At 47.5% G+C, this 20,721-nt stretch overlaps 1 protein-coding gene across 1 annotated transcript; it reads right to left on the reverse strand.

The window, feature by feature from the left end:
- Positions 1-1,239: 1,239 nt before the first annotated feature.
- On the reverse strand, positions 1,240-19,460 carry CSUI_001530 (sac3 ganp family protein). The gene is made up of 13 exons (XM_068061736.1): positions 15,625-19,460; positions 14,670-15,006; positions 13,729-13,890; positions 10,873-13,185; positions 9,798-9,865; positions 9,220-9,401; positions 8,368-8,734; positions 7,696-7,954; positions 6,702-6,929; positions 5,594-5,869; positions 4,476-4,548; positions 3,704-3,890; positions 1,240-2,848 (listed from the first exon to the last, which is right to left on the reverse strand). The coding sequence occupies exons 4-13, from the start codon at positions 12,952-12,954 to the stop codon at positions 2,659-2,661; spliced, it is 3,912 nt and encodes a 1,303-aa protein (XP_067926286.1). The 5' UTR covers positions 12,955-13,185; positions 13,729-13,890; positions 14,670-15,006; positions 15,625-19,460; the 3' UTR covers positions 1,240-2,658.
- Positions 19,461-20,721: the final 1,261 nt, after the last annotated feature.

Genomic DNA, 20,721 nt, shown 5'->3' on the forward strand with positions numbered 1-20,721 from the left:
ATAGGAGCGGGAGGGTAGGAGTAGAATAAAAAACTGTAAAAAGAAGAAGAGCGAGAGACTTTCATTGAACAAGACTTTCCGAAACCATACAGAAGACTAGAGTTGCGCGGTCATCTGCCCTTTTTTTTCCTTTCCGTTCTTTTGGAAGGAAGCTCGGGACATCCCTAGTAGTACCTAGCTAGCTATCTAGCTCGCCAGTTGTGTTTCTTTCGTCGACTTCAATCCAGTTGTAAAAGTTCACTCTCATCATAATAACGTTCTCTACTCTGTCACATTCCCCGATCTCTAGTTCCTTACATATCCGCTGTCACCACTCATAAAGATAGAGACGGAACAGACACCTCCCTGTTATGCAGAAGGGTGCTCGTACTGGATAGAGTATGTAGAGCGACAGTAAGAATGTAACTGACTTGTCTACCAGACGTGCGTTTGTAGAAGCTAATACAAAAGAAGGAAAGACAAAAGGAAAGACGGACGGTTGAAAGTATAATCTGTAAACCCTACTTTTACGAGTGTTTAACCAAAAGAAATGGCTGGTGCATTCCTACATATGCTTCTCTTTCTTTCGAGCCCTTCAAAGACACCCAAGCAGACTTGTACTCTCCTCCTGCAACTAAAGAGAGAGACATCTGAGGGATGATAGCTAGCTTCGCGTCCACCGAACTATCTTCAGTCGGCCTCTGTTTGTGCAGAGCTAGCTAGCACTTCACACTTTGAGTCCTGTATATGAGGACAGGGAAAGGAAAGGGATGATTGGCAGAGAGGGAGAGGAAAAGCAAGATAAAGAAATCGCTGTCGAGCGTGTTCGTTAAAGATGCAACTAGAAAGAATGTTCTCTCTCTTTCTCTTAGACGGTACTATCTGCAGTAGGTGTCGTTTGTCATGCTTCTCATCGTGTTAGGAAGTACCGACAACACTCGGATGTCTCTAAGAAACACGCAATTCCCTCTTCTTCAGTTCACATACATCGCTCTATTTGGTACGCAGTATCCGGAGAGCTCAGAGTTGTTGTACGTGCAGACCTCATGCATTTCTCCCCAGCCTCAGTCTCCTTGTCAGTAGGCCTCGTGATGTCTCTCTACCGACATTATGTCGTTCGTTTTCTACGCACCGACAGAACGTTTCTCGATGTCTCTTCACTATCTCATATGTTCCTTACGAGGAATAGTATTCTGCCGATGAACAGAATACGGGTCCTCTCTCTCTGCTTCTGTCTGTGGTAACCAAGATCTCCGGAAAGCAGACTACTGCGTGGAAAGAAAAAATATGGCGAAGCCCAACAGAGAGTGAAGCTCTTCGTTAGGAATTCTGTCAGGTTCATGAAGGAGATGAGGGAGAATACCACGAATAAAAAGAAGACAAGCGACATCCTGAGTATTCCTCCTCCATACAGACAGACAAACTCCTTCAGAACTGCCTAGCGAAAAGAGAAATAGTAGGTGCGAAGAACCTTGAAACTGAAAACAAAAAGATTCTGCTCGGACCAAACTCACGTACATGGAAAAGAAAGAAAAGTAGACATCATCTGAACAGATCAAACCTCCTTCCGTCCTTTCAATCAATCACCTGCCTCTCATCTTCTCACCACCCCATACTCGAATATAAACCGACGAGTCCTTCTTTGCCAAGAATGAAGACTAGTATACTGAATTCGGATGCGACAGGCTAGAGAGGCGAGGTTATTCTAGGGTACGAATCTCACTTGAAACTTCCATGATCTAGCCAACAAGAGACGGAGACTCGAGAGCCGCATTCACTGTACCTACACACGACCGCGTGACGTTATCTTAGAGTGACGAGAGGATATCTTTTCATCGTGCATGCAATACCAAACTCATGAAGGAACGTAGAGCCACCGTGTAAGTGTTCTGAAGAGAAAGATAGATGAATCGATCACTTTAGGAGAACTGGTTTCAGTTCAACCGACCATCCTTCTCCAGCAAATCTCCGTCAGAGGGAAGGACTTATCCAACAGTCTACTATCTGCTAGCCTTCGTGTTGTCCTGCACTTCTTGCATGCACTTCCGCGGCGGGACGGACACTTGAAACACCTTGTATCCTCTCTAAGTCTAAAGACGCCAGTGATGTAGACGTATATATATGACTTCGTCTTATCCAAGAAACGATCTCTCTCTCTCAACATACATACGTACATGGATGTATACATACATAGCAAAACAATGCTGAGAAAAGGAGACGATACTAGTGCGAATGGTTGGAAGTGGACTCACTCCTGGTCTTCTATCAGCACATACATATCACTCCTAAGATCAACAGATAGACACCCACACAAGGTATAGACACCATGTCTACTTCAAAAATATACAAACATAGCCATTACGTACACGTATATAGATACCTGTGTATAAACGCTCAGCTTTCCCCTCTCATCTTCTGATCTTGTCGTGCTGTACGCGTGCAAACTGAAGTGCTATCACCTGCGTCGCACCTACGTATTTATATATAGATAGATAGATGAATACATGGGTACGTACATAGATGCGTACAATACCGAGACATATGACTGCGTGTGTGCACCTAAGACCGTGCAGGTACATGAATATATGTACACGTATGTATGTGTATGTATTGATATCTGTATGTGTATGTATATATATGTATGTATGCATGTGTGTACGTAGATATATGATCTTTTCTTTATCCCATGGCCTTGACTTTTTTAGAGAGCAGAGAAGATTTCTCGAAATGGACGAGACTCTTTTTACTGTCGACCTTTCCATCAACAGAAAAGACCGCGCCTTCCTTCTGAAGAAAATCGATTGTCTCTCGCATAGACGAGAAGTGAAGTTCTTCTTGGATCTTCTTCGGTTGTAAATTCAATGAAGCTCTATAGACAAATAGATAGACAGAAAGGCGAGAGATCAACAGTCCAGCAAAGGTCCTGTCTTTCACTCTTGGGGTCTTTTTAAGATAAGAAAGTTTCTCTTCGTTTCTTACAGCACCTGACTATATGCCTGAAGACATCTCGACTGTACGTACAGGACATTCTGCGCCGTCAGAAGACAACCCGCACGCAGACGTAAGAAGGAATGAGAGACAGAGAATGCAGACAGTATTCATTACCATATTGATAGATATTATGTAGTCATCGAAGAAGTTACATAGACAGGTCCACACATGGCCATGCGAAAAGAGAGAAAGAAGTTTTCACCCCTTGAGTTCTACTCAAAGTCCAGACCTCGCACGATCTGGCAAAATTGAGAACCGCCGTATCTACGACTTGCCCCATCTTCTTGCTGTTTGATTGCATGGCATTTACCCATACAGACCATGCATATGTACATAGTTACAGAGCCACTCGACGAAAAACGACACCTCTTAAGGATGCTTCATCTCCCACGGAGGCAGTCGGCAGCCTCCCTGTTTGCTCAATGCGCTGTACACCTATGCATATCATCATGATAGGCTAGGTTCAACCTGCCTAAAGGACGGAAATTCAAGTGAGCTCTATGGAAGTCTTTCTCTGATTCTTCTTTTTCTCCAACCTCCTCTCCGCGAACGATAATTCCCTTCAGCAATAGCCCGACTAAACTGCTATGCTATCATAGGTATCTTACACATCTACTTGATGTAGAACCACATCTGCGGAAGGGCCATAAACGGTGTGAGGAGAGAGAGGAAGGAGAGAGGAACAGGAAGAGAGAAAGGGACAGAAGAGAGAGAGAGAACAGGGATGACATACTTAGTCATACAGACGAGCGCGAGCATGCGCATGCGAGGCTCGAAAATCTCGCATAGGTGTTTTGTCGAGTGGGGACCTATCGATGCCAAGTAGAAGTATCGACGGAAGTTTCCATCAGCTAGAGCTCTCCTAACTTTCATGGCGTAGACAACAGATGGATCAGTCCTCTCCTTAACTGTCATTTCAGCTGAAGAGAGAAAAAAAAATAAGATTGCAAACGGTGGACTATCACTTTCTGACTGAAAGAGGCCTCTCTCTGTCTTCAGCACCACGTGACAGACAGAATTGAAGAAAGTGCGAGATAGAACTTTCATGACAGAAATCAGCTCAGTCGCAGGCACAATGAAAGGACGTTTGAAATGAATTGCATGAGAATTATTATAGCTCAACTGCCACCCTCACTGTCTTTCCCTGATCTAGTTGGCCTACGCAACAACCCCGGGAATGGTCGAGGGGTGTATGTACACCTCCCAGGAGGGGGGGAGGGAGGTTCAGATAGAAGAAAAATGGCACGCAGATATCGTACACCTGACTTTATGAAGTGAAAGCCACTCGGAGCTTGCACGTCAACACTACAGAAAGAAACAAGAAAAATAGTACGCCACAAGGAAAGACACAAAGTAGAGATGAAACCTCTGTCTAGAAGAAAAGACATCTTCTTGAAAAGAAAGAAAAAAAGAATGTATTTTTTATGTACGCCTACGAGTATACTGTCGACTTGAAGTGTACGTACGCAGAAAAGCCTTAGTAGAGTGAAGGAGAGGAGACTTACACATCACTCTTAGGACGTCAAGGCGCATCCCCTGTAGAGCCATGTAGACCAATCGATAACATAAATACTCCAACTACAAGAAAAAAAGAAGCACAAAAAGACAAAGACAAACCTATGCAGAATACATGGCTGAAGATCGTTACTTCCACTGCTGCCACACGCAAGCACACATATATAGGTATAGCATACACCCTATACATATACATACACTTCCGAGCATACTACAGCACCAAACAATACCTTCTCGAATATATACCCATCTACATACATACATCTATATATATATATATATACATAGATATTTTCACATGTATATACATAGAGAGATATAGGCCAGCGCCACCACCACCACTACCAAAGAGTAGGAGAGGACTTGATGAGAGAGAGACGTCTCACGAGGAGCTTTGCCCCCCATCTTTGGAAGTGAGCGAGAGAGGTGTGATACTTGCGAAAGAAAAAGTAACGAAGAGACGCAAGACTAACATCGAGAAATCTGGAGACCAGTAGAAAAGAAAATGCTGCTCTTTTCTCTCGTGGAATACCTGAAGTGAAGGATGGAGAAACGCTTGAATACAAACACGTACTAGCACGATCTCTATCGTTTACGTACTCTACAAACATGTATGTATGTATGAATACGTATGTATGTAAGTGTATATAGTGCAGGCGCATAGACTCGACAGGATTGCCACTCCCTCGCAAAGCAAAGCCAAGCGGGATGGCTGCTTATAGCACATATGAACCGCACTACTATAAAAGTGCTCCTACTTCCTCTACACAAGGGAGCAGGCACACTTACATGGATACCTATACATACACCTCCACACAGACACAGAGATAGAAAGAGTAGTCCCGAAGCGTATGCAGGTACATAGAGAGAGACGGAAAGCGAACACGCGAAGATGCTTCAAGTTGAATAGAGACAAGGCCACTGGACCTAACAGAGATATTTCAAATTATGAATGAACATACGAAAAAGATATCTAGAAACCCGCCCTCAGCCTACTCGATACACATAGACCACGCGAGCCCAAATCCAGATAGATAGATAGATAGATTAAAGATAGATAGATAGATCACGGATAGAGCACTAGGAATCACAGGCTATCTTCGCTTACTCTTTCAGGATCATTCTCAGGGACTTGAAGCCTTTTATAGAGATCTCTTAGCTGTGTCTGGCATTGGTTGAATTGCCCTAGATCATGATAGCTAAGAGCAAGACGTCCATTCGTTTCATAGACCCTCCGTACAAAGTCATTTTTTATCCCCTGTACAGTTAAGTCTTGGCGTATACTACGAAACTGCTCTTCCACATATCGCCACGTTGCCGATCCTTCTTTATGCTTTTGTAAAACATGTTCAAAGGCCTTCTTAAGAATCTCTGGAGGACGAACCTGAATGCATGCATGCAAAAGAAGAAAAAAGAACCAAGGGAGTCGTCAACGCCCTACTCAACATGGCCCCATCAAGCACTCTGCGTACAGCCACTCACACGGGCATGTACGCATGTATATATATGTATATAGGAGAGAGAGGGAGAGAGATGTACGTGAATTATGGTCGCTATAGAACCACCTCCCTTGAGGAGTATATATATCGAAGCTATACACGTACGTGTCTCAGCCTTTCTTCTGTAGGAGATATACACATGTATACCCCTGTTACGTGTATGACGGTGAGATTAGCTAGCTTACATAGGGGAGAAAGCAGGAAGAACGAGGGGACTCAGAGAGACAATCTCTTTCCAATGCATGCGTGCTCCGCCCTCCGCGAGCAGGTGAAAGAAGTGTGACTATGCTTTCTTCATAATGACCGTGAGAACAAGCCAACTGTCTAGATGTCGCTCGACAAGCTTTTTTTTTTCTTTGGCTCTTTCCACCACCACACAAGAAAGAACAGCCAGCTGTTCTTTCCTTTTCTTTCAAGCAAAATGAAGCAGGGGAGTTGAGGAAAAAGCCTTCATACAATTGACACGTGCCGTTTCTATTATACAATGACATGCATACAGCATACAGGTGCAAACACTCACTCTTCCCGCAACCTATCTCTCTCCCTCTACACCCCCTCTCCACTTATAGAGGTGTCTACAGTTGCAATGCAATCCCCCTTCTACCGTACATACATCCCAGTGTCACAAATTGACCTAGTCGAAGTAGCGGCTCTTCCGTCACCACCTGTCCTCGAGATTTCACCCTCGTATATACAAGAAAATCTTCTGCTTCTTACCGTTGCAGGGTCAGGAGCATTTGTTAATCTTAGATACGTCTTCTCAAGAGCTGTGCTTGTGCCAACAATCTTCTCTGTGCTCTTGGCAATCTCAAGCTTCTCCTGCCAGGTCAGACCCCCCCCTCCTGATCCACTGGTAGAAGAAGAAGGCGTCATACTACCGCCACCTGAGCTGTCGAGCATCCAAGAGACTTTCCATGAAGATGAAGAAGAAGAATTACTGTCCTCCTATACATCGCATACAACAAAAAGACATATATGCCAGTAAGGTAGAGAAGGAGATAGACACACAAGGTAGCAAGCATCTCCTTCACGGTAATGATGATGGTACTAAGGAGAAGTCCTTGTACGGCCAGGGGGTAGGGATGTATATCGATCGACGGGAGTAAAATCTACATAGGCATATACACGAGTATGAGCGTAGGCTTATAGATTACACAGCTGTATATATATATATATATATATGGAAATCTGTACATGATCGGATGGAGCACTGATGTGTGTAAGGAAGATGAGAAGCGCGACGTTGACATTTGCTTCTTTGCACACCTCAGGTAGGCAAGTAGGAACAACAGAAGAGCCAGGAAGTGTACATCCACCCACTTAGCTAGTAGAACAAACATACTTCTACAATCCACCGCCGCAATACCTTTCGTAGAGAACCGAAGTCCCCATACTCCTTCCTTCTTAAAGGCCCTCCGGCGTAGAATCAACCCTTTAACTACGCGACCATCAGACAAAAGGCTTCAGCCAAAGAAGGGAAAGAAAGACGCTTGTCAACGAGGGTGTCAGCTCCGAATCTATCTTTAACTGCCTCATCCACAGTAGTAGTAGGAGCACTGGTAGCTATGGCGACAGCCTTCCTGGCTATCTCCCCTGTATTAAAGACGTTAACGATCGCCGTATCGTGAAGTTTGTTTTTCTTATGCATGCATGCAGAGAAAGCAACAAGCACATATATAGAGAAGATTTTGCTTCTTTCTATCTTTCTTACCTTGTTGTTGAAATCGGAAGTAGAGGAGGTACTCCCACCCGTTGCGGGAGCCGAATTGCATGCAAGACCGAACCGATTCATTCTCTGTAGTCTTTTTTCTTCTTCTTGTGGGGTGCATTTGATCAGCATTCCTAAGAGAGAATCTTTCCTCTCTCCTCCTCCATGCCAGGCCTGCTGCTGTTGTTGTCCACCAGACTTGCCGGCTCTTGAGCGAAGCAACTGAACTTGACGAGCTCCCTTCGAGCCCTTCGTCTTACCTCTGGAGAAAGACGGGGGAGAACGAAAAGAAGACACGGAAAGACTTTCGAAGGTCGGGAAAAGGTTGAGAATGGGATGTCCGAAGAAGCTAGGCTAAACCAACTATAAGACGAAGTGATGAAAAAGAATCCTGTACTGCATATATACACGTGTACATATGTGTATACAGGGAGAGAGAGCGCTCTAACTCTGTATGCAGAGGGACAGTGACGTATATACAGTTGGTCTCCACCTCTAACGTTAACAGAAACCTTCCTCTATCACTCCCTTTATAAGAGCCTACATGTCCTCCATACATGGCTTCATGCATACAACAGATATAGACCGCAAGGTTTCATAGTAGTAGTAACTGCGTGTTCTTTCTCCTTATGTATTTCTCTGGTGCTTCTTCTTCTTCTCCTCCAGACAACTTACTTGGCATCAAGAAGAGAGATGAAATCCTCGTTTTCATCTTCGTTGTCGTCGCCTCCTCCTCCTCCTTGTGAATGTCTCGACTTTTCATTGCTGTCTCCATTCTCTTCTCCATGACGCCTATTGCCATGTCTCCAATCTCCACTAGACTCTGACCGTGGTCCATCAGCATCACCACTGCTAGTACTATGTCGATTGTGATGCCTCCGATATACTCCGCCTCCTTTAAGCTGAATCGTACGCGAATGAAATTGAATCGAAGGAGAGGAAGAAGAAGGCTCATCTCCTCCTCCGCTTGTAAGGCTTCGACTTCGACTCCGGCTACTCCTTCGATGCTGTTGTCGATGACTCCGACTTCCTCGATAAGGATCTGCACCAGACAATAGCATACCATGTATACATATACACACACGTATAGATATATGTAGAAAACAAGGATGAATGGGAATAGATAGATTGAGGATGTAGTACTAACAAGATGTATAAAAGAGGCGATACTTCTTCCACGGTGTATATACACCCAGAACATTTCACACACCCCAACCCTTAGAATGGATCGTTGTAGAGATATAACGACGTCTATATCTTTCACTCCATGAATAAACACTAGAGCACGCAACCCATCCGTAGCTAGAGAAATACAGATGGATACTCATGCCTACGAAGGCGCGGACAAATCGTTTTGAAGAAGAGAGGGAGGCTCTGACGACAGAGTCAAGTGAAGCATGAACATGTTCTCTCCTCAGAGAGACGTCTAAACGATGACGAGACGCATGCATGCAGGCATCCCTTTAGATAAAAGAAAGATGAAGGAAAGGGATCCTGTTGGTGACAGTCTGCGTGTAATAGCCTTACCATCTGAGGCACTTGTACTTCTTCCACTCGGGGGTACGGATGATGTCGAGCTTCTCCCACCACTACTAGTAGCAGGCTGGAGAGAAGACTGAGCGAGATCGTTTTTCTCAACTTCGAGACGAATCTCTTCTTCACTGGGAATAGGATAAGAACTCCAATCTCGTCCTCCTAGTAGACCCAGCCTAATGGACCGCAGGCATACACGCGCAAGATATGAGACAAGTGCATGTAGATACTTGAACTGTGCCTTACATGGTCGTATATCATATAGATACATAGATCGATAGATATCCGTACATAAATAGATGAGAGCCAGTGTGTATTGTCACCAGCGGATATAGAAGTCCCCAAGAAAGAAAAAGTATAGAGACGTGAGTTGAGAGAGGAGATGAACTTGAGGAAGTCTCTGTGGTGTTGTTAAGAAGAATACGCAGTACGAAAAGCCCTGATGAAAGGAAAAGAGTACTGCCCATGTAAAGTTTTGTCAAAAGCACGAACGAACAGAAAAAGAACACCGAGAGGAACTGGACTTTCTCCATCCACCCCTTCAACCTAAAGACAAGAACATGTAGACCTACCGGAAATCTTGCGTAAGTTTGTGACTGTAAAGATTCACTTGACGCCTCCAATCGGCTCCCTTCTCAGGCTGAAGAAAAAGCGAAAGAAAAAGAACAACAGCTCACGCCAAGAGAACAATACATGCCACCTCCGTGTGAGAGAAAACGGTTGGTTACCATTCACTCCTTGATGAAGTGAAGAGGCATTTCATTCCTAAGAAAAAAGCGACTGTGCAAACACACCACCTGTCGCTGAACTTCACGTCCAAGCCTGACTCTGAATGTCTCTGAAGGGTAGGTATCTGTGTATTTCTCCGTACATATATCCATTCGCCACCCGCCCCCCCCCTCCCTTCCCCGGGACATGTACGAGTATGTATGAATGCATGTATCGAGGCTTATAGAATCACAGCACTGCAACAGTTGAATCTCTAGAGGAAGAGACATCATACAAACGGGACCAAGTCCATCCAAACGCTCATCAGAGCCCTTCCCCCTCCCTCTGCTTTCTTATCCTTTTCTGCGCGCCTGCATCTCTTGGTAATGGATAGTCGTCATATGCATGGAGAAACAGAACAAGAAGACAGAAATCCAGTCATCATCTATCCTACCACCATGGATGCCGTGTGTCAACAATGAGGAGAAAGAGAGGAGAGAGGAGATAGAAAGAAAAGAGAGACGAAGAAGAGCAAGAAAGAAGAAAGAAGTACAAGAAAGGCCCAAGGATGATGAGCTCATAGCAGACTAAACAACGCGCCGCAGCATGGAAGATTCTTAACAGTTTTAGAAAAGAAACTCTTGAACAATGGAGCGAAGTCGTTCTCGCATCTCTTTCCATTGTCAGCTTACCCCTCTTACTAGGGTTCACTTCTGACACCTTGTACCGGGGTGACTGACTTCTCTCTGTCGCCAAGCTATACCTTGACATGCTCGATCACGATACGAATGACATAGTATCACAACTACCTCGATGAAAGAAGAAAAAAGGAAAAGTTCTCCTTCTAGAAGACTTCTCCGTCCCAGACTCCCGTCGTCTAGATTCTAAATGTAGACGTCTCTACAGTCTCTGTTTGTGAACTTGACTCCTTTTCCCTACCGTCAGGTGTGTGGTAAGAAGCCTTTGAATCCATAAGGAGAAAGCTTGAGCTCCGAGTAGACCTTGTTGTCGTTTTCTTTCGGCGAGGTCTTTAGCAGCTTCGGCGGCTCTCTGTAGAGCTTGATCTCTTGCACTTTGTATATCAAAGTTTCCTCCTTGCACCCCCCCTGAAAGGGTCCCTGGTTGTTGAAGTAAAGCTGACGAGGCAAGATGAGGAGACGACGACGATGATAAAACCCCTCCAGGAATCTTTCCAGCAGCCATAGCCGCAGCTGCCCTTGCAGCAGCCTCAACAGCTCCTTGTACGGAGTTATACGGATCAAACCCTGAAGAAGGCCGATCCCCAGCACTACTAACTGTTCCTGCCCTCTCATTCCCTGTCAGTAATAAAGAACTTCCTCCTGCTGACGTTCCATGATATCCGGGAAGAGATGGCGACGGTGGGTGTAAGGGTCGATTGTCGTTGCTAGCTGGGGGGGGTGGAGAACAAGGGGGGGGAGGAGGAGGAGCATTGATGGGAGTGGATGGAGCTGTACTGTTCGCGCCACCTGAGAGTCCTTGTATATATGCTAAGGAATCTTTCTGGGATGGAGTTGTATGATTGATCCCCTGTTGGAAGGAGGGCTGTTGCTGAGAACTAGCTGATAATGAAACATGGCTATTGTTATAGAGAAACATGCCTGCTCCAGTCCCTCCTCCAAGATCTCCTCCTTGAGCACTGCTGGATGGAGTCGCCCCTTGTATGAGAAGCTGCTGCTGCTGTTGTTGTTGTGCCATAAGGGTTGCATGCATCGAGGCGTGTTGAGGGGGCTGCCCTTGGACTGCCATCTGATAATAGGCCAAAGAGGTGGTGGGGTTCTCACCTCCTCCGTACCCTCCAGCTGCTGATGGTATGGGGGCAGCACAACCACCCACAGCAGGTGAAGGGAGACCACCGGCAGCACTAGAAGGCACGAGACCGCCGCCGCTCACACCGAGGGATGCACTACTGTTGGTGCCACTGCTAGCTGCGGGAGTTCCAGGAACTCCAGCAGCTACAAGACGTCCAGGTGTAGCGGTCTCCGTTAAGGTAAGACCTCCTACTCCCTTGGGCGGTGTTCCTCCTCCTGCTCCTGGTGCTGTTGTGCCTTTAGACTTGAGAGAAAAGGCAACACGGCCCTGCTTCGGATGATGTTGATCTTGAGGAGGGGGTTGAACCGGCGGTATGGCTCCACCTACTGTCGTCAATGGTCCTTGGGAACCTAGAGTACTCTTACTACCAGCGTCTGTTTGCATAGGTAAAGTCCCCCCGGGTACCATGCCCCCTACGACTCCCCCTGCACCTCCACCAAGAAACGCATTTGCTTGTGGAGCGACAGGCGCATTGAGCGCATTCTGTGGTGGTTGTGCTTGGGATGGGTCCCGCATGAGAAGTGCATTTCGAGCGTTACTCTGGGCTTGATAAACACCCCGCAACTGATCAAGAAATCCACTTTCTTGAAGTTTTTCGACACAGGCGAGAGCATGCTGCATAGCTATCTCTGGTGGGTGTAACTGCCTCAGATACCCAAAGTAATGAGCTGTATATTGCTGTTTCGCATAAGCTAAGAACTCCTCGTATGTTCCAAATGCATGCGCTGCAGACATAGGGGGAGGCTGCTGCAGAGGTAAGCCCACACCAACACTAGGACCTTGTTGTTGTTGTTGAGTAGGAGGGATAGCCCCTGCCCCAGGAGGAATCATCCCTAACTGAGCAGGAAATGCTGCGCCTCCTGGGTGCATGGGGCCCATCATTCGTCCACCCAGAAGTCCACCTGCCATCACCCCCCCAGTTGCTTGCTGGGGCAAAGAGGGTGGTGTTGCCAATCCTCCAGAAGCCGCAGCTGCAGCAAGCATAGCCGCTTGTTGTGCTTGGAGAGCAGGGGGTGGAGGCCCTCCAAGGGGGGCTCCTTGAGCCGCGTGAGGTATCCCCAGCCCCCCTATCGTTGCTGCCCCAGTCCATGGATGAACACCAGCAGGAAGGCCTGCCCCTCCTGCTCCTCCTCCGACACCAGGAGTCGGAGGAGGCATTCCACCGCCCAGTGGGGTTGGGATCGAATTCATGACTGCTGTTAGATCTGGTCGTTGTTAGGACAGAGGAGTAGTACTCCTAGTAGCAGTAAAGCCACTTACGGGTGAACTAGATACAATACGAGTAGTAGGGATACAAGTGACGCCTCCTGTTGAAGATCGCGGCCCTAATCCTCCTATCGGAGTGATAGAACGTCCTGAAGGAAGTCTTCAGATGAATGACGGGGGAGGAGTTGGCAGAACGTCCTAGACTTCCTCCTGTGTCTGCACCAATGGAAGAACAACAGAAGAAGGACTTGAAAGCAGGTTCATGATAGAGGGGTACCCCAGAGGAGTTACTACAGATGATGGATCGGAGGGGGACCGTCTACAGGCTGAAGAAGACTACACACCTCCCCCGCATTAGCAGTGGCAATGCCGACACCTGGACCTTCTCTTACCCCACTCCCTACTCCTCCTGATCCTTCTGTTGTTGTTTGGTGAAAAGAGGGGGCGGAACTACTAGGGAGGAGAGATGTCAGTTGCTGAGGTTCCTGTTGACTCGCTGATGCTAGCTGATTCGAACAAAGGGCTGCAGCCCACTGAGCCGCAGGGACATGAAGAGGCGAAGGAAGTTTCCCTTCTGCCCCGAGTGGAAGGAACTGAGATAGCACGAGAGGTCTTCGTGACAAAGAAGATAGAGAATTGAGGAACAACAACCAGTCACGGGGGGGAGAAAAGAGAGAAGTACGAACGGAGAAGAAGGTAGGACGATAGAGATATGGATGATGGTGTGAGAAAGGAATGGTCGAGGCGATCCCCGCCTACCTAGAATCAACTGTTGATCGACGTTCTCCAGCCGAATCAGAGGGGTGGTCCCACTGACACTGGGAATAGTAAGAGCTTCGTAAGAGGAGTTGTTGGCGTACTAGTGGGAGGGGCAACAGTCGTTTGCGGCCTTGAGATTCAGCCGTTTCTGTTTGTCGTTGCCTTGGAAGAAAGGTGATGAAAAAGACGGAGAGAAGAGAGGAAAAAGATGACTGCGAAAACGGTATGGGTGGGCGTGCATGCGTGTAAGACGGAGGAAGGTCAAGGAGGGACAAAAGAGAAGAGATAAGAAAGGTGAATGAATTAAGTACGATACAACAAAGAAGAACGTACGAAGACATGGATGAGTTGATTCAACAGGTGTGAAGTATGAGAAGAGGAAGCTGTGTAAGGAGGAGATATGAAAGAACGGAAGAAGAGGACCGAAGATCACGATCTAACATAGATATCGTGTCACTACGAGAGAGAAGAAAAACATGTAAACAAGATGAAGAGGCAACCTGGAGATGGGCAAAAGAAGCCAACAGCATGCGAGTCCTCTTCTTCCTCTTCTAAAGAAGTACCCGACTTTTACACCTGAAGATGTTCGTGCTTGCTGAGAGAGCCTTTCCTAGTTAGGTAGGTCACACACAACGCCTCTGGAAGAGATGAGAGACCCGACAGTCCGGAGATGCAAGAGGGCTCTCTCCTTTTGGTCCGAGAGTTATGAAGAGAAAAGCGTACAGAATAGACAAGACTAAGAAAGGAGCTACCGTAACAACACGTCAGTCGCAAAAAGGTGAAGACTCTCCCCTATGCGCACATACGAGTCCACCGTATTTCTTTCTGACGGACATGGACGATAGTGTTAAGGGGAAACACAAGAAGAAAGAAGTGGTGACGAAGAAGAGATGAAGAAGAGGAAGGAGGTCATGAAGAAAAAGAGATGAAGAGACACTTACATCTTTCTTTTCTTATCTCCCCTGGACTTTGGTGATGACCTCATGGGCTTGACTAGACCAAGAACAAGAGAAGAGAAGCTTGAAGGAATGAGCGAACAATTACAGAATATAAAAACAAAGCGCATGCAGGCTACAGAGAAAAAAGAGATCGTCACGGCGGCGGTGGGGAGGACGATGATGATGAAGACAAATTCTTGTTGTGAATGTCTTAACGGAGACGAGGACTCGAATCAACCGCACTCCTGCTGGCTGGGCTAAGCTGAATTAGAATCCTTGGAAAGGAAGAGTTTCTTTCCTTTGTCTTCACGAAGGGTTCAACAACGGACAGTAGTCAATACTTCAGAGGGAAAGAAGATAAGGATTGGAGCTCGAGTATGCGGAGATACATTGATGGATAGAGAGATAGACAGATAGAGAAAGGAAGGAGGGAAAAAACAAAGAAGACATTTGAAGAAGGAAAAGGCGTGTGTCTTTATGAAAAGATGTACAACTGTATGTGTGTAAGATAGGTAGGACAGTGATACGATAAGCTCGCTGAGAAGAACTTCCAGAAGGATCTACAGCGAAATTTCACGCCCCACAAGAAGCTTTCAGTCGGGGCAGGCCGGCGTGAGGTGTAGAGAGGAAAAGATGCAGGGACAGAAGAGAAGGAATGAGATGAGAGGAACAAAGACGGAAAGAAAGAAAGAAGAGACGACTTAGCCTGTTGGATGACGGAACGATGAATGAATGGCGTCTACCTCTCGGATGATTAAGAATGTATTATATCTGATTATGTATAGGCATTAAGTATCACATGCGTATACGAATCCCGTATCTAAATAGATGTACATGATACTTTTTCTCTTTTTTTCTTAGCAAGCGAGGAAGAAGACTTGAGCAAACAGTCTTCTTCTCTCCTTGTCCTTGGGTAGTACGTGGACCTCCCTTCCGTTATCATTCACCCTCTTCTTACTAGTGTGAAGTCTGTTTTTCTTTCTCCTTCTTATCTTCGCTAGCGAACGGCGGCTGAACACATCCCTACAAGGAAATGAGGTGAACTCCTAACGTCAAGACAATAAGAGGGCGAAGGCGAACAAGACAGCCGAGGGAGTATCTACTGGTGTAAGAAAGACCTTTCTCTCTGTACTGAAGAGAAGAGGATCTCTGCAAAACCACATGATGAGTTCGCTGTCCTTTCGCCTTCTTCATTCTCTTCCTTGTAGGCCTTTCCCAACCCGCCGACCTCTGCTCTCATCCACAGAGCCATGAAAGTCTTCTTCTTCTTTCACCACTATCATCTTCTTCTCCGTCCACTGTTCCTACACGTCGACTTGGTCTTTGATTTGCCTCCTTCTGAGAAACTGGAAAGACGACTTACCTTCCTCCTTGATGGCGATCGCAGGACAGAAGCGTGGATAGCTGTAGCATGGATAGTGAGAGGCCTAGCATGAAGTCTCTTGAGAACAGTCCCGGCTTCTCTTTCTTTCTCTTCTTCTACGACCGCCACATGCATGCATACCATCTCAGGCGGTACTCTGCCCAAACAGCAGACTAACTAGACAGAAGAAGCTCTCAAGAAGGTCCTCTCCCTTTGAACGACGATATACACCCCGCCTTCTCCCGACCTTCGCATTCGAGAGAAGAGACAGAGACAGCAGTCCGAGAAAAACAGACGCATACAGAACATGCTGTTGGAGACTACACATGTGTGTGTATGTAGAGAGAGAGATGAATGATGAGCGATACAGGAGAGACCCTCTGCTCAGTCAATCATCTCCGCTGAGGGAGTAAGGCTGGGGACAAACTCGTCGAAAAAGAGAGGAGCAAAATCAGAAAAACAAGAATACCTATAGAGATTGTCAGGGGAAACAGAAGAAGGAAGACGGTGAAGAAGAAGAAGAAGAAGGAAGAAGGTGAGATGTCGACATACGGAGCATGCGCATGTACATCTGAGACGTTGAAGTGATGAAAGAGACTTCCAAGAGCCTTAAGTGCTATCTGTCCTCGCTCCTTTGTCTGGTGTGTGGGCGAAAGAAATCTTTCTTGTTTTTCTCTCGTCCACCTGAGAGGACCACTACGATACCTATCTAGCCCCTACTACAAAGCAAAAATGTATCGGCCTTCAACCCCAGACCTGACGGAATCTTCGCACAAGAAAAAACACGCAAGCGAAAAGAAGAACATCAGACGAAGAACGAAACAGAGAAAAGCTATCTCAGATAGATGGCTAGAGATAGCCTGTCCCTCGTACGAAGAGCGGATATTCCACAGAAGGATACATCTAGCTTGACGCGCCTTCTCAGAGCGAGAAAGAGGATGAGACACCACAAGAAACCGAGAAACAACTCAATTCCGAAAGAGAACAAGGCAGCAAGATAACTGCCATGTACGACTGTATGTGCAAAGGTGTATAGATGAAGCTCAAGGATGACCCCATGACCCCGATGGCGTGCGAGTTTCGAGTTGGACTTCCGATAAATAATGAAAGAGAAACAAACGTACGAAGGCCTGATAGACATAGAAGGATACAAGCTCGGCCGCGGCGGTAACCGGGTCTAAAGGAACATTCTCTCCACGCGGCAAAGAACGGACGAAAAAGAATGAAGCCCTCCAGTGGGCAGAAAGAACGAAAACTTCTCCAGCGGCAAATATCAACTAAAAGGAAGAAAATACACCGGCAGCGACGTCCCTCAAGAGGACAGGCGACGAGAAACAGGAGAGAATCAGTTGTATTAGCAGTAGCTGAAGGTGATGAGGTACAAAACAAAAAACTGGAAGTGAAGGAGCCTGACAACACGTGAAAAGTCTTCTTGACACAGCAGGGGTAGCTACACTCCAAAAGCCGCTATAAAAGGAGAGAGTACGTCGGCGGACAAGGAAGGAAGCGACAAGAAGCAGGATGAGAGAGAAGTAAAGGAAACGACAGTTGAAGGTGTTCACCGATTAGACCAATGGAGATTTTTCTCATGATCTAATGCTTATACCACCGAAGTCGTTGTATAGCTGGGACTCCACGTGAAAAACACATGTGGACAGATGTGGATAAGAAGAACGATCTGCTCAGGTTAGACGTATTCGGGTGTATGTACACCCCAACTGTTATACGACGAGACGGTCCCTGTGTGACAAGAACAAACACGAAGGAAAGTGTAAAGGAGAAGTGGCCTTGATGACAGGGAAACAATGGAGACGACGAGGAATGGGAAGATCAGGAATGGATTTGCAAAAAATCACCACGAACCGCGAGGCCACCAGGGATGAGCGGGGGACGTGTCCCCCCCACCGATGCACTACGGTGTATGTACACTGGAGGAAGCACCCAAACACGTTGTTTCTCTTAGGTTCGAGAGCATAGAAAAACGCGTCTATCCATGATCCAACTAGTATCGCGCATCCCACCAAACCTTATCTGGAAGTGATTCACCATCCTCACAATCAAACATGCCGTTGTAGTTCTTCTTCTTTTCCCTTATCCTTCACGGTCTTGCCATAGAGTCCAAGATCTTAACGCAGAGGATGGCCTCTCAAGAGTGTACATACAGTAGAAGACCTTGTTAGCATTCCTCCCCATACTAGCACTACACCTCTCCGTCCGGACCAACTGACTGCGTGTGATTGTAGTGGTGCCTGGGCACCAACTAGGCCAAGCAGGCGCCCTTCCCTCCAGTCATCCAAGAAACGCGAGAGAGAGAAGTATAAAACTCTCTTGTTGACCAGGGGTACGGACTACCACGGACAAACGTACGTGTGCGAGGTTCGCTTCCTTGGGTGGTGTAGCTGACAGCCTCGAGAGTGAGACCTGTTGACTGGGAACATCCGAGCAGAGTGTGTAAGCTAACTGTCACGAACTTCCGGTGCTTTGAAGAAGCAGATTCTCCCTAACTAAGTGCATGTGTTGTGGGATCTGGCGGAGTGAGCAGCCGACGAAACACGCAAGGCATTAAAGACACGACAACTGACGACGGTTCTACCGGGACCACCTTCCCTCCTTCTAACAGATGAAGAATTTCATTGGAAAGCTACTGGTTCGTGGCCCCGTTCCGGAAGTAGTCCACAGGCGTGGCTCAGCAACGTAAGCGCGTCCAGTGCTGTCTCCCAAATCTCTTCTTCTCTGTTCAGCGATGAAGCGCGGAAGACGTGTATGCAGCGGAGAACCACCTGAGCGTTACATTGCGGGCGATGGGGAAAGGGGAGATACGTGAGGAAAACGAATGCCTTGAATTTTCGTCAAAAAACTGAGAAACAAGCGGAGCTGGCTTTGTGCACTCGAAAGCTTCCCGTATCGGCTGACTGATTGTTAGACAACCAAGAGAGACGAGAAGCTGAGAGAGAGTGGTGAACACTGGAGAAGCAGTAACCAACACGGATGCATAGCAGACCAACGATTCCTCGGAGAGGAAAAAATGAGCAGAGGCAAGCTTGACAGAGGCGGAAAACGGGAAAACGAAGAGCGTGATTCTTCTATACTGTCCGGGCCACGGGAATAAACCGGTGAGAGAAAGCCGGGTCCAGTTTTGCTTGGACAAGCGGCATGACGAAAAGCCTGACGAAAACGAAGGGGGACAAGAATCAGATTCAGAACACGCAGAGATTCACGGACAGCGAGTCCGCATGTAAGACAAGTCCCTGGCCCAAGAGTAGAAGCGGAACCTGGCGAGGAAGGAAATTCGCCGCATGGGAACCACCCTTTTCAAGAAGTAATGAGGCTACTTGAGCATTTCGTCGAGATAAAAGGCTCCACGGTCCCTTCTTACGGAGACTGGAGCAAAGGCTCATAACGCCCCAACAATTAGCATTATCCCCCCGAAGACAATCTTTTGTCTCCTTTCCCAGACTCCGTAGTCATCTGTCGTACTAGTCTCCCCGTTTTTAAGCCGGGACACTTGGTGACCATCTCCTGCGTCATCGCGACGAACTCGGCAAATCAGTGCGCGGGCTTCCACATCTCGGCTTTCGTGTGTCTCGTTAATTTTAGTCCTGTACGTCTCAAGGTTGGCGACTAGAAAAAGGAACTTGCTCTAGTCGAGACGTTGCGCGGATATACTTTATCTGCATGGCAGTTTCACGGGCTTCTCCCCAAAAGGTTTGGCTATGTTGGGCGGGTGGCGGTGTAGCCGGCCGTTGACTTTCGCCTGCCGTTCCCGCACACCAGTCGCTAGTAGCGAGTTCACCAAGCCTTTACACCCATCAGAGAGTCGAAATTTTGGGTGTGAAGCCCGCCGACCTGCTGTAGAGTCCGAGCAACTACTCGACACGAAGCAGTCGTTTTCCTTGGAGCCTTTTGCATTCCTCAGCCGTCAGGCGGTGGGCGCGAGCTTGGGTGCAGGGGAGGGGCGCTCTGTCTAGTGTCGCTCCTTGTAAAACTGACTCAAACGTCTTCCGAGCACAAACAGGCTGCCAGGACGAGGGCAAAGCGTGCTCTTCCCAACTGTCAACCCGCTTTCCGCGCGCTCCGGATGCTCTTATTTCTTCACATAACGATACACTTATCTGAGGGCGACTGACTGGCGAAGGCCAGGAGTAGCATCTGGCCTGTTAGTAACCACAAAGTTGGTGCGTCTCAACACAGGCGGGGTCGGATCACCAGCGGACACTGGACAGCGGCCTGAAGAGAGGCCCAGGCACGTCGATCTGGTCGGTTGTGGGAGGAAGAAGCTTTTCCCGTTGTGGCAGTCGACCTGAGCAGCACGGTGCCGGCTCTGACAGCACTCAAGATGAGCGTCTGCGGTTCACGCCAGGCACGTGACCTAAAAGCATTCATCGGAGTTGGGGGGGCTGCGATGACCCAAGCAGTTGATGCAGGTGCGGCTACAGGCCGCTTTCTGTTCGACATTAGCTTCGGGGCTGCGCTATGATTCTGGTGACGGATAAGGCGGTGTTTGTAGCGTCCGCCGCTCAGATGACGAGCATACCAAGCGCTGCCGCGGCGGCTTCCTCAGACCGTGGGGCCGAGGCTGTGAGACTCGTTGTCAGAAGGTCGGAGACTGCACCATGCAGTGCCGTGGCAGGGTGTCCGTGGGCTGGTTGCCCGATAGTCTGCTACACTACTACGTAGTACAGGGAGTCACTG

The sequence above is a fragment of the Cystoisospora suis genome (genome assembly GCF_002600585.1).
Source record: "Cystoisospora suis strain Wien I chromosome Unknown contig_613, whole genome shotgun sequence".
Lineage (NCBI taxonomy): Eukaryota > Apicomplexa > Conoidasida > Eucoccidiorida > Sarcocystidae > Cystoisospora > Cystoisospora suis.

Excerpts from the sequence above, each read along its gene's own strand:
- CSUI_001530 (XM_068061736.1), bottom strand. The coding sequence starts at position 12,954 with ATGAATTCGATCCCAACCCCACTGGGCGGTGGAATGCCTCCTCCGACT. Across the intron at positions 6,930-7,695 it reads CTTCCGATTTCAACAACAAG|GAGGACAGTAATTCTTCTTC; the intron begins GTAAGAAAGATA and ends TGCGATGTATAG. Across the intron at positions 5,870-6,701 it reads ATGCTCCTGACCCTGCAACG|GTTCGTCCTCCAGAGATTCT; the intron begins GTAAGAAGCAGA and ends GCATGCATTCAG.